We start from the raw sequence: 17,192 nt of genomic DNA, 5'->3' as shown, positions 1-17,192 counted from the left end.
CGCAAGACGTTTTCGTCTTGCGAAGCAAGCCCATAGGGAAAATCGTCTTGCGAAGCAACTCAAAAAACGAAAAACCCTTTCGTCTTGCGCGTTTTTTGTCGTAAGAGGTACCACTGTCTTGCGAGGTACCACTGTACATGAAAGATGGATCTCCCTTGGGAGGTTCTGGACTCGCCTTCCTTGGAGGTTTCTAAGCAGAGGTTGGATGGCCATCTGTCATGTATGCTTTAGCTGAGTTTCCTACTTTGCCGGGGGTTGCACTAGAAATATGACACTTTGGATCCCTTCCAACTCTATGATTCTTTGTTTTTTCTGCTTTAACAATATTTTATTGTGTTCCTACCATTTAATGTAATTGTATTTGGTATGAATTATAAAAGATATAAATAAAACATACTCTATTTATAAACAAAACATTTAAATAGCTACCTTTCTACCAGTAGGACCGTGGCGGGGGGGCACAGGAAGGAAACAAGGTCTGAAAGGGGCCATGGTCAGCAAAAGGTTGGAAAACACTGGTTTGGGTAGTTGTTACCACCTTGGCCTTCATTGAGGCAAACTCCAAATTGTTCGGGCCTCTGGAGTAATTGGACTATATTGGCCCAAAACGAAATGCTTTATTTGACTTTACTCATGATGTACTTAAACTAGTCCAGCTGATCACCAAAGGTTGAATTTGCAGCAGGGCACAGAGGATTTATATAAAGCCTGAAACTGAGATGCATCGTTGGCTCGTCACTAGGAAGCTCTGGCTCTGTGGATGTTTACAAAGCATGTGATCCTTCTGAGTCTTCAGGAGTCCTTAGTCATGCCTTGGTGGTAGAAGTGCTTGAACTGGCCAAGGCTGTATATCGAATAGCATGAGGCAGCCACTCTTAAACAATTGACTCTCCTAATTGTGGCTGTCACATGGACTTATTAAGTATTTCTCACAAGTGACTCAGAAAAACTACTTTTCAATGATAGTATTCATCCTTGCTATGTGTGAGCAATGCTAGCTGTTGGAATTCAGTAAGAAGCAAAATCCTGTTAACTGTCTCGTATTTATTTTGCTGCAAGAGAGAATACTGGGGCAATATCTGACAAGGTGTCTAAAGGAACACTTATTAAGCAAATTTTCAGGTTAATAACAAGTTGACTTAAGGCAGGATATTCTGATTATCTTAGTATCAGTCTTAATATTTTTGAGCTGCTTCATCAAAGATGCCTATATCACATGCCCATTTCTTAAATAGACTTTCAGTACCAAAATGTTTGAGGCTGTTACAGTTCATGCTTTTGCAACAGAATTATAGTGCCTCAAGTTGCCTTGTGTCTGACAAACTCGTTCAGTGGGAAGGGACAAGGCTTCTTTGACAAGCATTAATAGCAAAACTGATCTGCAGCCCCTAGTGTTTCCTTAGAAATTGTGCAGTTAGAGGAATTAGGTTCTGGTTACGAACGCTTCAGGTTACGAACTCTTGCTAACCCAGAAGTAGCTGCTCCTGGTTGCAAACTTTGCCCGAGGATGTGAACAGAAATCGTGCGCTAGAGGCATGTGTGCAGGGGGAGGCCCCATTAGCAAATACGCGCCTCAGGATAAGAACAGTTTCAGCTTAAGAACAGACCTCCGGAAGGAATTAAGTTTGTAACCAGAGGTACCACTGTATTCAACTCACCCATTTTTTTGTACAATGGTATGTGGGTGGTGCTGTGGGTTAAACCACAGAGCCTAGGACTTGCCGATCAGAAGGTCGGCGGTTCGAATCCCCGTGACGGGGTGAGCTCCTGTTGCTCGGTCCCTGCTCCTGCCAACCTAGCAGTTCAAATGCACGTCAAAGTGCAAGTAGATAAATAGGTACTGCTCCAGTGGGAAGGTAAACGGTGTTGCCGCGCGCTGCTCTGGTTTGCCAGAAGCGGCTTAGTCACGTTGGCCACATGACCCGGAAGCTGTACACCAGCTCCCTCGGCCAATAAAGTGAGATGAGCGCCGCAACCCCAGAGTCAGTTACGACTGGACCTAATGGTCAGGGGTCCCTTTACCTTTACCTTTGGTTAAGAACTTAATTTGTTCTGGAGGTCCGTTCTTAACCTGAAACTGATCTTAACCTGAGGTACCACTTTAGCTAATGGGGCCTCCCACTTCTGCACGATTTCTGTTCTCATCCTGTAGCAAAGTTCTTAACCCGAGGTACTACTTCTGGGTTAGTGGAGTCTGTAACCTGCAGCGTCTGTAAACCGAGGTACCACTGTACAGCAATTCAGTTATGTGGAAGCTTCCACATACCAGTTGTTCTTGTGTAGCTCCTCTTAAGCTAGTTGGCTCAAATGCAATGCTGTTGCTGTGAATAGCGAACAGGAGACATGAGACACCTTGTAACCAAATTCATTAGCTCTTTCAATGTGTCTAGATGGAAAACAAAGTTTGTACCAAGCATGACTTTTTCCACCTTAAAAAATGTTGGGTGGCCATGATCATCTGACATGCTCTGTAACTCTTTTCTAGTTTCTTTTTTTGTGGGCAATAACACACACTCATAAGCAGTACTGCTTGTGCTGCTGCACTGCTCGTGTTCCTTGGTTGTGTGGGGTTTTTAAGACTGAATGCCTCAAACAGGAATGCAGTGTTTGAAATTAGCCAAGCGGCAGGCGCATTTGGCACCAGGCTTTTGACCACTTGTAACCAAGTGAGGATGCCTGGGGGCCAGGCTGGTGCCTGACATCTCCATCATCTGGGGATCATTGGATCTAGATTGTTTTCACACACTAATACCCTATCCTGTAGAATTTTATCAGTTATAACTTTTAAGCAGGACAGAAAACTAGGATTTCAGAAGGAGAGGTCAAAGTTAGAAACAGAATTGCTAGAACCCAATACTAAGAATTTGTCTAGAATGTATAATCTGCTGCTAAAATGGAACACACAAGATGAAATGGTTAAATCAGCCATGATTAAGTGGGCACAAGATATTGGTCATGATATTATGTTTGCTGACTGGGAGCAGTTATGGACCACAGGTATTAAATTTACGGCATGTAGTGCCCTGAAAGAGAACATAATGAAAATGATCTATAGGTGGTACATGACCCCAGTCAAGCTTGCAAAGATATATCATTTGCCCAATAACAATTGCTGGAAGTGTAATGAATGTGAAGGAACTTTTTATCACCTTTGGTGGACCTGCCCAAAGATTAAGGCCTACTGGGAAATGATCTATAATGAAATTAAGAAAATCCTTAAGTGGACATTTGTAAAGAAACCGGAGGCTTTTCTCTTGGGCATGGTCGGCCAATTGGTACCAAAGAAAGATAGGACCTTTTTTATGTACGCAACAACAGCAGCAAGAATTCTTTTGGCGAAGTATTGGAAGACTAAAGAACTACCTACTCTGGAAGAATGGCAGACCAAGGTGACTGAATTTATGGGACTGGCAGAGATGACCGGCAGAATCCGTGACCAGAAGAAAGAGACAGTGGAGGAGGACTGGAAAAAATTTAAAATCTATCTTAAAAATTGTTGTAAAATTTCGGAATGTTAAGATGTCAGGGGATTGGACACTAAGAATTACAGCTATAAATCGAAATTTATAAAGCAGAAACTCTTTTTAAAGAGAATTAAATATAAAAATGGGATGAAGAATTGCTAAAAATTTTGAAATTTGGATGCAGTGAAGGGGAGGTTTGGGGAAGTCGCATTATGTTTGTTTTGTTTTTTCTTTATGTTGTAAAATCAATAAAAATTATTATAAAAAAAAAAATAAAAAAAAAAAAGGAAAGGGACTGATTTACATAGCAAAAAAAAAAAAAAAAAAAATAGAATTTTATCAGTTATATTTAATCTGCACAATCGGAATGAATTTCTGGAACCAAATTGCTTTTATTGGCAGCCTGAGCAGGAGCAGTCACCATTAAGAAAAAGAGATCGGAATAGGCCCTGGTTCAAGTGACTTTTATACTTTTAAGTTCTAAAAGCTCTTAAACCAGCTCAAAGTTGTAATCTGAACTGAGAATCATTATCAGTCAGTCCATCATTTGAAAAATAAGACTTTAGAGCCGTCTTACCCAAAATGGCAACTGTAGGCTTGGTTTAAGGAGCCATTTGGCACCTAACTTGTATACAGTCGTACCTCGGAAGTCGAACAGAATCCATTCCAGAAGTCCGTACGACTTCCAAAACATTCGGAAACCAAGGCACGGCTTCTGATTGTTTTCCGATTGCGCAGGCGCACCAGAAACAATAGTGGAAGCTGCACTGGACGTTCAGCTTCCAAAAGAACATTCGAAAACCAAAACACTCACTTCCGGTTTCCGATCATTTGAGAGCCACAACGTTCGACTCCCAAGACATTCGGGAGCCGAGGTACGACTGTATCTGAGTTCCTAAAACTGCAGGAATGGGAAGCTTATGTGGTAGTGCTTTTGTGCATCTCAAAAGATAATTTCTGTAGAACTATTTCAAGCTGCATTTCTGCATATAATTTCAAAAGCACGAAGCAAGTAAAAATTCCTGGATACTTTAGGTGATCTCTTAAAAATGATTTCACTTAGAGTCTGGCTGTGCACTTAAGTCTTGAAGTAAGAGTTGCCTTGGGTTTGTCAGTGTCAAAAATCAGAGTTCTAGAACAGGGGTTGGAAACCTCTGGTGTGCTGGATCCTGACCTCACCCACCTATTGTGGACCACTTTGAAGAGGGTGGGACTGCCCTCCTGTCATTCGCCTGACACTATGATACTGGGCTTGAAATTAGCAGGGCACCAGGTGCATTTTGCATCTGAAGATTCTTCATTTGTGAGCACTTCAAAAAGTCTGGGTGCCATTTTTTGTTCCTGACTGACGCTCAAGGATTATTGAAATGTATGTCCTTTGAAGCCTCAAAGTATATGCTAAGGATAGACAATACGCCAAGGAGTTCAACAATAAAGAGTAGAGTGTTTTGAAAACTGAAGTACGGTACCAATAGTTTTATTTTAAACACCAAATAAAACGCGTATTAACAATTTCTGCTAAAAATGTCACATTAACAATGTGTCACTTATGCCAATTGCATATTAGTTCATGCTTATCAAAATAATAAATAGTGTGGGCCTAATATGGTACACAGGATGGAAATTTCCCTTGCCTGCAGTAGAAATTTACAGCAATGAGTCCGTTGCACAATGTCTGGGTCCCTTAAGTGCCAGTTAAAACAACAAATTCTAAGGAACTGAGTACAAATACTAGTTTGTGCATTCAATGAGCAAGCCCAGTGATTATTATTATTTTTTATATATAATATTTTTATTCATTTTTCCAATACAAAATTTATACAATTCCTACATCTTATTTTTATCTCCATTCTCTTTTTGACTTCCCTCAACTTTACTGATACTCCTTCCCTTCTTAATTTCTTACACATTTCTAAAATCTTCCATTATTTTTATAAATTAGTTCTTATTTTTACACACAATCTAACGTTTCTTCTCACAGAGCTTCATTAAAACTTACAAACGTTATTTGATTATCACTTAGTTTATGCATATATTCTATAAACTTTCCCCAATCTTCTGTAAATCTCTGATCTCGTCGATTTCGAATCCTTCCAGTCAGTCTATCAAGTTCTGCATACTCCATCATCTTCATTCTCCATTCTTCTAATGTAGGTAGCCCAGTGATTAACCATTGCCGTCCTTTTTTTTTAAGAAGCTGCAAAAGGCTGCTGTCATAAGCTATCAGTGCAGCTTAGCAATCTCTGGTGTATGAATTGCATGTAGAACTTTTGGTTAATTGCTGCTTGCCCCTTGTGATATTTTCCTCTTCTACGTTTGCTGACCAGCTGAACTTTATAGCTGTTTTATGAACTACTTACAGATGCTGCTATCTTGACAATAGTGACTGTCCAGCATTCAAAGAACTGTGAAACCTTTTCCTTGCTCCTGTGCCTTCATCGGTTCTTCTTAAAAGCCCCTGCTCTCCTTCATCCTGCTTCTTTTGGAAGAGGCTGCTTGCGAAAGCTTCCTTGCTGCCCGTTTTAATTCTCCAGCACTTGGTATACAAACATTGCAAAGCATTGCAACTAACTGCTAGTGGGCCACTGTAGATCGAAGGGGGTTTTATCCCTGAAGGGTGTGTGTAAACCTGAATCTTGTTGAGCATTTCTTTTCTGCCTATGCAATAGCCAAACCGCTTTCTAAACTTGTTATAGATCTTTTGGTGAAAATTAAGACTTTTGAACTGGAGTCCTTGCTGCAGAGTCTAATCTGGTTAGTAATGCATGATTCATGCATAGAATAGGGGTAAGATGAGACTCTTTGTTCTTTCACAAGGGATAATCCTTGTGAAATCTGAAGCCTAAAGAGGACTGAAGTTGCAGTGTGCATAGTAGCATTTACTAAGACTGTTAGCATTCAGGCAGCTGGATAAAAAAAAAGTATGTTGCATGCAAGCCATTGTTAATCATTGGGATTCTTCATTATTAGATAGTGTGGCAGCCTAGTTTCCCCGTCAAGCAACTTTTTGCTGCTCTTGCTTGGATACATTTTATTTCCTTACTACTTGTGTTTCATGGCCAGACTTTCCCAGAACTTGAAGAGCCTGATGGGTCCTCGTGTTTTCTAGTCATAAGAGTAGGCCAAACCCTACGGGTTTAACAAGTATGTATCTGAAGAGGCAGTATGTACCTGTTAACCTACCTGTCAACCTAGCTTGAAGCCACACAACCTGCTCATCGGTTGTCCTGTACTTTGAGATGCTGCAAGCAGCAAATGAGGTGCATGTTTTTTTTTTTTTAAATAGTATTCTCTCTCTTTTTTTGGTCCAGTAAGTGCACTTGGAACTGATCTTCTGAACCCTTGAACAATGACTTCTAGGAAGAAAGTATTACTCAAAGTCATCATCCTTGGCGACTCGGGGTAAGTGGAGCCTCAGCAAAGTGGTGTCTGTTACTATTGGATGTAACACAGTGTTTGCTGCATCTTAAAACGCTCACTTGAAATGCATATGACAGGGGTAGTTGGAAGCTCTTTACAAACGGGGACCTATCTATCTTACCTGTGAAGCTACCTAAGTTTTGTTTGCTTTACTGGCACTGTATAAATTGCTGTGCAGCATCAGTGAGCCATGCAGAATCCAGGAAAACACTTGTTGAAATTCAAATTGTTGCTGCCATGGAATTGTGATCAAAAGTAAAGGAAGCAACTTGGCTTGCAGCGTTGCATGTGTACCACAAAAGGGAGAAGTGGATTTAGGTTTTGAAACAAGTTCAAGAATAATGAAGAAAATAATATAAATAAATAAACCAGCACTCCACTTTCAGTCCATAGTTGCTGGGGAAACTTGTTTAAAGGCTCAAATTACACGGATAGGTTTGTTTGTTTTTTTACAAAAACTCACAACCCTGGTAGAATTAAGACTATTTTTTTTATTGTAGAGTAATTCTTCAGAGTCAGATGGTGTGTAAACTTAAAAACAACTATATTGTTGCTGCCTGATCTAACCTTCAGTGCTGAATAAATTGTCAAAACATCCTACCTGCATTATGCTGCCTAGGCAATTAACAGCTTCACCTACATATTGCATGACTGAGGAAATCCAGGCTTTTTGGAGCTTCCCACAAGAGAGAGAGCAGATGTGCGACAGAAAAATCAATGATCATAAAGCTCTACCAGTTCTCTTAAGAGCAGTGCTCTAGGCATTAAAGCAGCATGGTACAAACCATGCTGTCATAGAATACCAAAGAGATGCTTAATGCAAATGGATGGGGTTTTTTGTGAGTAAAGCTGTTTCACAACTGTCAGTGGAAAAGCAGTTTCATATTTGCTGCCTGGAATGTAATGTGACCCAAATTCTACTCTTAATAAACAGATCTGATGTCACTTGGCCCAGGCTTCTGAAAGATGTTGTGGCCATCTTGAGTACATCTCTGCAAAAGAGATTGGCCGCTGCAGTCATAGTTGTGAAATAGCAAATTCTGCTAATGTGCCACACCAGCCTCTCATTCGAAAGAGTGAAGCTTCCTGAAACAATCTGTTGTACACACATATGATCTTGTATCATACCAGAGGAAAGGTGTAAGTGAAAGACCAAAACTATTCCATCCATACTAATTTCTTTTCCTCAATTACAGACTGCTCACATATTTTCATACCCTGTATCACCTAATAGGCAGAGTTGCTTCAATAGAAAATAAATTTGGGCCACATCTCGATACTGGTCTTGTGAAAGAGCTTACTTCAGCACCTGAAGATACTAATGGAATTAAAGCCTAGTCCAATAGAGACACAAGGCTTTCAGCACAATTTGCTGTTTTAATTCCACATTTGTGAAGGTTGGCACAACCTTTTATTTTCCAGACAACCTTTTATTTTCCAGACAAAGAATATAACACCCACCTTACTGATAGTGCATTTGATGTATTCATCTAATCAATATATTTGAAAGTGCTGCTTCAGATAGCTCATGCAACATCTTTGAGCCTCTTTTGTTTCAGTTATTCTGTGGGATAACTTGTTCCTGAACCTAATTCAACCTCAAATTATTAAAGGGATGTATTGGAGGGTGAACTATTTCTTTCATAAGTAGAATGCTAAACACGGGGCTGAATTTTCTTATTTTTTAGGGCTTTATGTTGCCTTTCAAAAACACTTGAAACTAACTTAAAAACATGTATTTAAAAATGCATGTTAAACAGCAGGATACAAAAATTTCCAGGCAGACCAGAAAAGAGCTATACTGTAATTGAAAACTGAGCAATGGTATTTCAAGATCAAGATCATTTCAGTAAAAAACAGATGGCAATAAAAACGCTCAAAGCCCACTTAAAAGCAAACTGACAGGCTTTGGGTGCTTCCAGACTGCTGCTATTTTCAGGTGAAATTCTATTGTGGCAAATTCAAGTTAATGCAGTTAAAGTTGATTTTGAGGTCTTGCTCAACTAACTGTTTCAACAAAAGATCATACTTTTTGCCAGAAGGAAAGTGACAGGCAAATGCCCTGGCGAGGAGGGTGACATTTGCTTGGTGCAACATCTTCTGATCTCTCTGTGAACAAATTAGGATGTATTCTCAGTTAAATGGGTTATGTGGAAGTGATCCCAGATGCACCTAAATATAGGGCCACCACTGAAATGACCCCTGAGAGGAGTTAGTTGTTTGGATTTCTTTACCTTTTTCATTTATATCCTGATATTCTTACATCATGAAACCCAGTGCAATGTAGGTGCTTTCCAAACAGTCTTACATGCAGACCCAGACCAGACTCTGGCCTGTTAGCTTCAGCAAAGTGGTGGTCTCATGTACCTTCAGATCTAAGGTGGGGTCGGCATCCTGTTGTTCCCCCCACCCCACCCCCTTTGCTGGACTGCAGCTTTTCATCATCCCTGACCATTGGCAATGCCAGCTGGGGCTAATTGTTGGGAGTCCCACAACATTTCGAGAGTCATAAGTTTGCCACCAATGCACCAGTGTTTTAGTTGTAGTCCTAAGGATTAAAACACTCCTGAATAAATCCAAAAGTGATGCAGGGTAACTTGTATTCTTCTGTAAATGGAATATGGCTGCATACTGTGTGCACACAACAACATGTATTCTTTGTATCCTTATGGCTTTTCTCTCTTCCTCCTCCCGTAGGGTGGGAAAGACATCTCTCATGAACCAGTATGTGAACAAGAAATTCAGTAACCAGTACAAAGCTACAATAGGAGCCGACTTCCTCACAAAGGAAGTGATGGTGGATGACAGGCTAGTCACAATGCAGGTAAGAATTCTATCCGTTGCATTTCTGCAACTTGCAGAGATCCACAAATTGTATTTTGTGTTTAGGTGTTTATAATCTGCTTTTCTGCTAGACAGCATTGATAGGGCTAACAGCATGGTAGGGAGGAATGCCCAGTTCGAAAGAGCCAGTCACACCAGGCCCTGCATTGATGCTTGGAAAGCAATAGGATGATTGACTGGTGGTCCCAAGGCTCAGCACACTGTTGAGAACATGTCTTGCTCTTCTCGAGCCTCTGGAGGAGGCAGTGGCAAACATGAGTATGCGTAAGAGACAGAGACCCTTGATGCGTTGACACGAGCAGAAAAGAATCAGATCTTACTAGGGATGGCATATTTGATAGTTGGACAACTATTCTAAACTAGCCGTTGTCAAATATCTACAGAATGCTTAAATTATGTTATGGTGTCTTGTTAGTAGCGACAGAGGTGAGAGTGGCTTGCCCCTTACCCTGCGGTGCCAGAGGGCAAATTGAGTAGCATCACAAAACTTTTCCCTCTGGCAACCCGCTCTAATGCTGGGCATCTCCCAGCAACACCATAAGCAAAAACAACCCTGAGCAAAAACAATTAGATGAAATTTAACAGATAGATGTGTAGTCCTGCATCTAGGTAGAAAAAAATCACAGGCACAAGTATAGGATGCAGGAGAGCTGAGAAGGAGAGGCTTATTTTCTGTCATGCAGACTAAAGACTAGCCTGCTCTTATATAGCTCAGCATGGCATGGAGCTTCCCCTGCATGGCCTGCAATTTTCTGAACTGGGTGGGGTGGGGAATGGTTTGTAATTCTAGATGATCCTGCTTTGTTTAAGGGGTAAAGGCACTTCCTTCCCACATTTGGCAGGCTGCTCCAAATTCACTTGCCAAACTATTGGCACTATTGGTCTTTAAGAACCTACTCTCCATTAGGGGCATGCTGATACTTTTTCCAAAGGCACGAATGTGTTCCTTCCAAATTTGTATGACATTCTGACAAGCAGCGTTATGGCATTGAGGAACTTCAGTCAGTATGATCTTGAGGCCTGATTTGAGCTTGTCCCTAAGAGTTCTTCTCCAATGTCTTGCAGATATGGGATACAGCAGGGCAGGAACGGTTTCAGTCTCTGGGAGTAGCCTTCTACAGAGGAGCAGACTGCTGCGTGCTGGTGTTTGATGTAACGGCTCCCAACACATTTAAAACTCTCGACAGCTGGCGAGATGAGTTTCTCATTCAAGCCAGTCCGCGGGATCCTGAGAACTTTCCTTTTGTTGTGCTGGGAAACAAGATTGACCTTGAAAACAGACAAGTAAGCTGGTTGATGCATACTGTGGGGTTTAATTAGAATAATTATCAAAGCAAACATCTACCACCATTAACCAGGATCTCCTAAGGATGCTAAACTGAATCCTGTCTGCAGAAGTCTGCTATTTTTAAATAGTGAAGAGAAAACAATGGGAGGGGGGAGGGGGAGAACAGTTGGTGAACAATGTTTCCTGGGGATTCTGGGAAACATGGGGTTTTACATTTAGCATGGCAAATTGCTGTGCTTTTTGGCAGTGAAAAAAGATGGCTGGTACGGACATGGAAGATGAATGCGGTTGACTCTTGGTAATTATAAAGAGCTTAAAGGAGTTTGCTTCTATTACAGGTTACTACAAAACGAGCACAGGCCTGGTGCTACAGCAAAAACAATATCCCATATTTTGAAACCAGTGCCAAGGAGGCGATTAACGTGGAACAGGCTTTCCAAACAATTGCACGAAATGCACTTAAGCAGGTATGAGTTCTAGTGCCCTCTTCTGGCAGTCCAGTCCTTATTCTATATGCAATATCAAACCAGGCGATGGCTGGAGATAGGTGATGGAGGCACTGATGCCTTTGTGCACTGGCATTTGTCCAATATGTTTTCCAGTTGAACAGGATTCTGAAACATTGCAAAAACCTGTTTTCAAAGCCAAAAGTGGGATGAACATACATCCCCATAGGCAGTGATGCCTCTTACGTCATCAACAGTTGGAATTGTGTGCTTCAGTTCATGGCACTTCAAGGTGTGCTGCACCTGGTTTTTACATTGCACCTTCTCCTGTCATAAACTGTAGTATTTACTTGGTTCCATCCAAGTTAGGAAGACTTTGCTTTGCTTGTTTCCTCCAGAGAACAGGAGTTGGGGAAGCAGGTATTGGCCATGATGGTGAAGTGGTGCTGTTAGCACCCACTTAGTTGAATAAAAGGACCAAATTGTAGTTGGTGACATTTTCTTTCTTTCATTATAGGAAACTGAAGTGGAGCTTTACAACGAATTTCCTGAACCTATCAAACTAGACAAGAATGACCGGGCGAAAGCCTCTGCGGAGAGCTGCAGCTGCTGAGGTGGGGCTGGAGGGGTTGAGAACAGTCCTTCACAAACAGATATCACACTTAGGCCTTCAAACACATACACACACAGCCCCTCTTCTGTGTAAAAAGAAAAACAAGATCCTATTTTCAGTGGCCAAAATCACCCATTTTACCATGAACAACTTGTAAACCCATTCCTTTTCACGCCTCCCATGTCCCTACATCCCATCTCATTATTTCATGGTAGCAGACCTTTCTCCTAGTTTTAAAAAGAGGAAACTATGTTTGGAACTTAAGCTACTTCCAGGTGTCCCAGCGGAAAGAAACTATGTACAGAATCTGTAACAATTTACCTTTTAATGTCTTGTGTTTCCCCTGTGAAGGCTGCAACTGGAAAGGCTGATTACTCATAGTTCATTGCAAGCTCAGCATTCGATCCAACTAGGTTGAGTTTTGTATGTATCTGTTAATGCTTGTTACTTTTAACTAATCAGATCTTTTTACAGTATCCACGTATTATGTAATGGCTTCTTTAGGAGAAATCTTATAGTACATGTTAATATATGCAACCAATTAAAATGTATAAATTAGTGTAAAATTCTTGAATTACATGTTTAAGTACTGAAACACAGGTTGTTTAGGAAGTGAACAGGACACTTGTGGAATGCCGTGTGCTAGCAACACAAGTCCAGATAGAGGCAGTATTCTGTACAGTAGAAGCAAGAATTATGTAAACATTTTTATTGATTTTAAGAGCCAAAAAGCTTCATCTTCTGGAAAAATATTGTCTGGCTTCTTTGTAGCTAAATCTTCAAAGGATGATTTGCATAACCTTGCACACTGGATTATTGGACTTAAAAAGAAAAATTAAATACAGCTTTCAGAATGATCACTTTGTTTGCCTTTTACCACCACCACCACCACCCTTCATGATTAATTCTGCAAATGTAAAGAGGAATCTAACATGTCTGTCTTGTAGAACAATCTCCATATGGGTTGTGATGGTCATTCTTGGTGACTAAGAGCACCTTCCCCTTTCTCTCTTACTGTCACTAGTCTGGATTTTCTGGATGGAAACTTGGCAACTTTGTTCTGCCCTCTCCTTGTTCTTGCATTTGTAGCTTTCTTAAATGGAGCCCTTCTACTGTTTTTCCCAGAGGTCTACATTCTAGTATGTAGGCAGAGCTCTTCTGTAAAGAAACATGCCAATAAACTTAACAAGAACAAAACTTCTTGCTCCTGTTTTTATTTTTATCATGTTACTGAAACTGAAGCTCCTGAGCTAATTTTAATCTCTTCTTGTCCACTGCCCACTTTTAACTGTTCTATTACTTCCCCTTAGCATAACCTTAGCCAGCCAGGGAAAGGGTAGAATGAAGCAGAAATCTCAGCTACTGCTTGCAACAGCGAGGAAGTAAAGCTGTGCTGCTTTAATATTTTTAATTCTTGTTAGGGAAAAGTTGTGACAGCAAACATTAACATGCTCAGACTTACCATGCTAATTCTCATCATGAGCTATATGGATAGTTTCTGTGGCTTGACATTGACCTTGTTTGCATGTAAGCTAAGCCAAACCATGGCTTAGCATGAATGAGCAAATGCGTTCCTGGAGTGAAAATTCTGCTGAATGCCATCTCCCAAACGCCCTGTCCTGTTACTGCCAGCTACCCAGAACTATGCCAAGGTTTGGCATTGCATCTGAGCCCATTTTCGAGGTTTGTTGTTCTTGGCTTGCTGTTCATAGCTTGAGCAGAAACCAACCACAACCACAGGTTCATACAATGCTAAACCCTGACTTATTCCTATGTAGCACAGCAGGACCAGGGAAAGGAGCACAGTGTTTTCATTCTGCATCCCAGGAACCCACACACCTGCATATTTGTGCTAAGCCATGGTTTGGCTTAGCACTGAGTGCAAACTGGGCCATTGTCTTGTATAGCTAACTAATTGTCTGGAAAACAATAGAGCTCTCATTGTTGTACTGCAGTTTCTTGTTCCATATCAGAAGGAACAGATATTTAGTTCCTCCACTCTGTAGTTTGTATATGTTGTTTAACAGAAATGGGGTCAAATCCTTGCTGTACAATGTAGGACGGATTGTTTTAATGCAATAGCTGGCTCCAAAACCTTACCACTATATAGGCCACTAGCCATATAGATGACTCATGAAAGCGTTAGATTCAAGGCCTTTCATGTGTGGAGTATCCCTCCAAAATTAAACATGGATAAAAGTGCTGAGCACTTCTGCTTCTCTGAACATCGGCAATGCTGAAACCATGCATTCATGGTAGTGGGTTGTGTGTGAGGTCAATGTGATTTTCAAAAAGCCTTGAGCTCTAGAAAGCAAACGCAGTTAATTGGTAGTATTTCAGAGTAAAATTCTTCTATAGTGGGAGAGGCTTAGAACATTTCTCAAGGAGCTGCTGCTGTTCTTTATCCTCCGGGCATTCAGTGATGGTGCTCACCTCCAATGCCAGGAATAATTGGATGATCTAGGCCAGTATATAATGTAACCTCTTCCGTTACCATGTATGCATAGGCCTTCCGGTATGGTTATTGTCAGTAGGATTGTTGCAATGTCCCACCTTTGACAAGGTAGATTGAGAACTGTTTTTTTTTTCAGTGCAGATTGCTGTACACTTGTTCTGCCTGTGCAGCTAGTTTCTTTCACTTGTCAAAACATCCACCCATGGCTATATGGTACATGAATGCCACAAAATGGATATGTGCTATGGTTGTTGCAATATGGTTTGGGCTCCTCTAAATTTCTTTGCCTTTTTCATGGTCTATGGTTTCTTCTCAGAAATGTTCTCTTTGTCTTCCAAAAGAGGTTTGCAGCTGATTTACTTCATAGCTGTGCTGCGATGGCACAGCCTTTTCTGCCGTTGAGGTTTCAGTGTAGCCAGCTGCTTCAGTATCTTCAAGCGTACTTCACTGATCAAACAGAATTGCCACTTGAAAAGCATGACTTGTTCAAAACTGCATCTTGTAACACCAGGCCTCCCAGGGCTCCAGAGAAGTAGAAGCTGACAAATCAAAACAACCCAGAAGGAACTGAAAATGTCATAGCAGAGCCCACTATTAATTTCTGTGTTGTGAACACCAAGAATGCTTGCAAATTATAAAATTGTCATGGCAACAAGTCTTCACTCATGGATGTAAAACCATTGACAGCTGCCCTCCAATATACCTTCAGGAAACTTCTGCTGTGATACAGGGGATGGCTGTTGCCATTGTAGTATAGTTAGAAAATGCTGCTGAACTTGGAGTGGCTATTTTGCTTTGGACCCGCGCTCTCACTTATACCATAGTTCTGTAGCAGTTGGAATGGTCTGATCACTGTCTTCGATCTACATTCTTTCAAATGCATATTGATGGACCCTCATTAGAAAACCTCATATTTGCTCTGTGATGACTTGAATTGGCATCAGTGGGTGGGACCCCCCAGGGAAGGGTTTCTGGTCCAGCAGAGGCATATTTTAACAGAAGAGAGTTTTGCTGATTCAAAGCCGCCCCCCCCCCAAAAAAAAACAGGGTGGAAGTTGGTGGTACAGAGATAATCAGCAAAAAGGGCTCCCCCAACTGATTCCTTTTATTAGATCAAAAGCTGTTTTGGAAAAGCTGATTCAATTAAAAGTTCATATTAATGATTTCATTTCTAGTAACTGGTCTATAATGAATTCCTTTCTCCTAGGCATAGAACAATTTGGATTTTCTATAGCCTTCCCCATCATTGTCACTTGAGTATCCTTAAATATCAGCTAGAATCTTTTGGAAATTGGAGTTGGAAGACTAGACAAAATAGGTTAGCTTTTTTCTTGGGAGTCTGCCTGTTTGGGGGAATGCAATGTCCTGTATAGGACATAGGAGTGTAGTAGATAATGATATCCTGCATGTCAACTGAAATTTTATTTTTTCTGGGTTCTAACAAGGCTTGAGATGCATGGCAACTGGGCATGTCCTCTGTCAATTCCGCACACATGCAAAGCTGCTATGGTTCAAAAAGGCAAAAGCAGGACCTAATAATGCATTGACAGGGCGGTAAACTCTTGGATTGACCATGTATTCCAAATCACCAATGCCACTAGCCCCAAAGCAGTTTGGAATAAAATTTATTAAAACTTCTGAGTGCTGTGCATCTTTAACACATGTAATAAGAAGGGCTAGGAAGTTATGCAAGCCATTCAAAGGAAGTAACAGGCCTACTCTATTGCCTTGGTCAGAAGAAGAAGAGGAGTTTGGATTTGATATCCCACGTTATCACTACCCGAAGGAGTCTCAAAGCGGCTAACATTCTCCTTTCCCTTCCTTCCCCACAACAAACACTCTGTGAGGTGAGTGGGGCTGAGAGACTTCAAAGAAGTGTGACTAGCCCAAGGTCACCTAGCAGCTGCATGCAGAAGAGCGGAGATGCGAACCCAGTTCCCCAGATTATGAGACTACCGCTCCTAACCACTACACCACACTGGGTTGGTAATTCTTTAGCTTATTTATTTATTAACACTCCCTTTTCTCTAGTGGGTTCCATGTGGAAATTTGGCCAACCTATAAGCTGGTGCTCTTTGGCTTCTCCATATTTTACACTGTGCTCGCTATTATTGGGGATGTGTGTATACTGTGATTCCATCAGAGCCTGGGGAAAAGTGCAGAATTCAGTTTTGTAAGGCTGTCAAGGCTTGGTTTCCAGACCTCTGATAATCTTGGTCGCCCTCCTCTGAACATGTTCCAACTTGTCAACATGCTTCTTAAATTGTGGTGCCCAGAACTGGATGCAGCACTCCAGGTGTAATCCAACCAAGGCAGAACAGAGCAGGACTACTGCTTCCCTTGACTGGGACATTACTGTTGATGCAGCCTAGAGTAGCATTAATTTTTTTGCTGATACATCACACTCTTGACTCATGTTAAGCTTTTGGTCTACTAAGATCCTTTTCACATGTACTACTGGCAAGCCAGGTGTTCCCCATCTTACGTTTGCAACTGGTTATTTGTGCCTAAGTTTATTCCTTACATTTGTCTCTATTGAATTTCATTTTATTAGTTTAGGTCTAGTTCTCCAATCTGTTAAGATCATACTGAATCCTGATTCTGTCTTCTGCAGCATTAGCTACCACTCCCAGTTTCATGTCATCTGCAAATTGGATTATCT

At 41.1% G+C, this 17,192-nt stretch overlaps 1 protein-coding gene across 1 annotated transcript in view; it reads left to right on the top strand.

Moving 5' to 3' along the window:
• RAB7A (RAB7A, member RAS oncogene family) overlaps positions 1-13,272 on the top strand; it is a 29,148-nt gene extending 15,876 nt beyond the window's left edge. The window contains exons 2-6 of the mRNA XM_081851039.1: positions 6,776-6,866; positions 9,582-9,708; positions 10,794-11,012; positions 11,355-11,483; positions 11,980-13,272. Coding sequence (XP_081707165.1) covers positions 6,814-6,866; positions 9,582-9,708; positions 10,794-11,012; positions 11,355-11,483; positions 11,980-12,075 — 624 coding nt within the window. The 5' untranslated portion in view covers positions 6,776-6,813 and the 3' untranslated portion in view covers positions 12,076-13,272. The remainder of the gene's footprint in view (positions 1-6,775; positions 6,867-9,581; positions 9,709-10,793; positions 11,013-11,354; positions 11,484-11,979) is intronic.
• Positions 13,273-17,192: the final 3,920 nt, after the last annotated feature.

Source organism: Podarcis erhardii, assembly GCF_964252035.2.
Source record: "Podarcis erhardii genome assembly, chromosome: 2".
Taxonomy (NCBI): Eukaryota; Metazoa; Chordata; class Lepidosauria; order Squamata; family Lacertidae; genus Podarcis; species Podarcis erhardii.
Note: the sequence above shows the minus strand (reverse complement) of the source record. Positions and strands in the feature narration are given on the sequence as shown.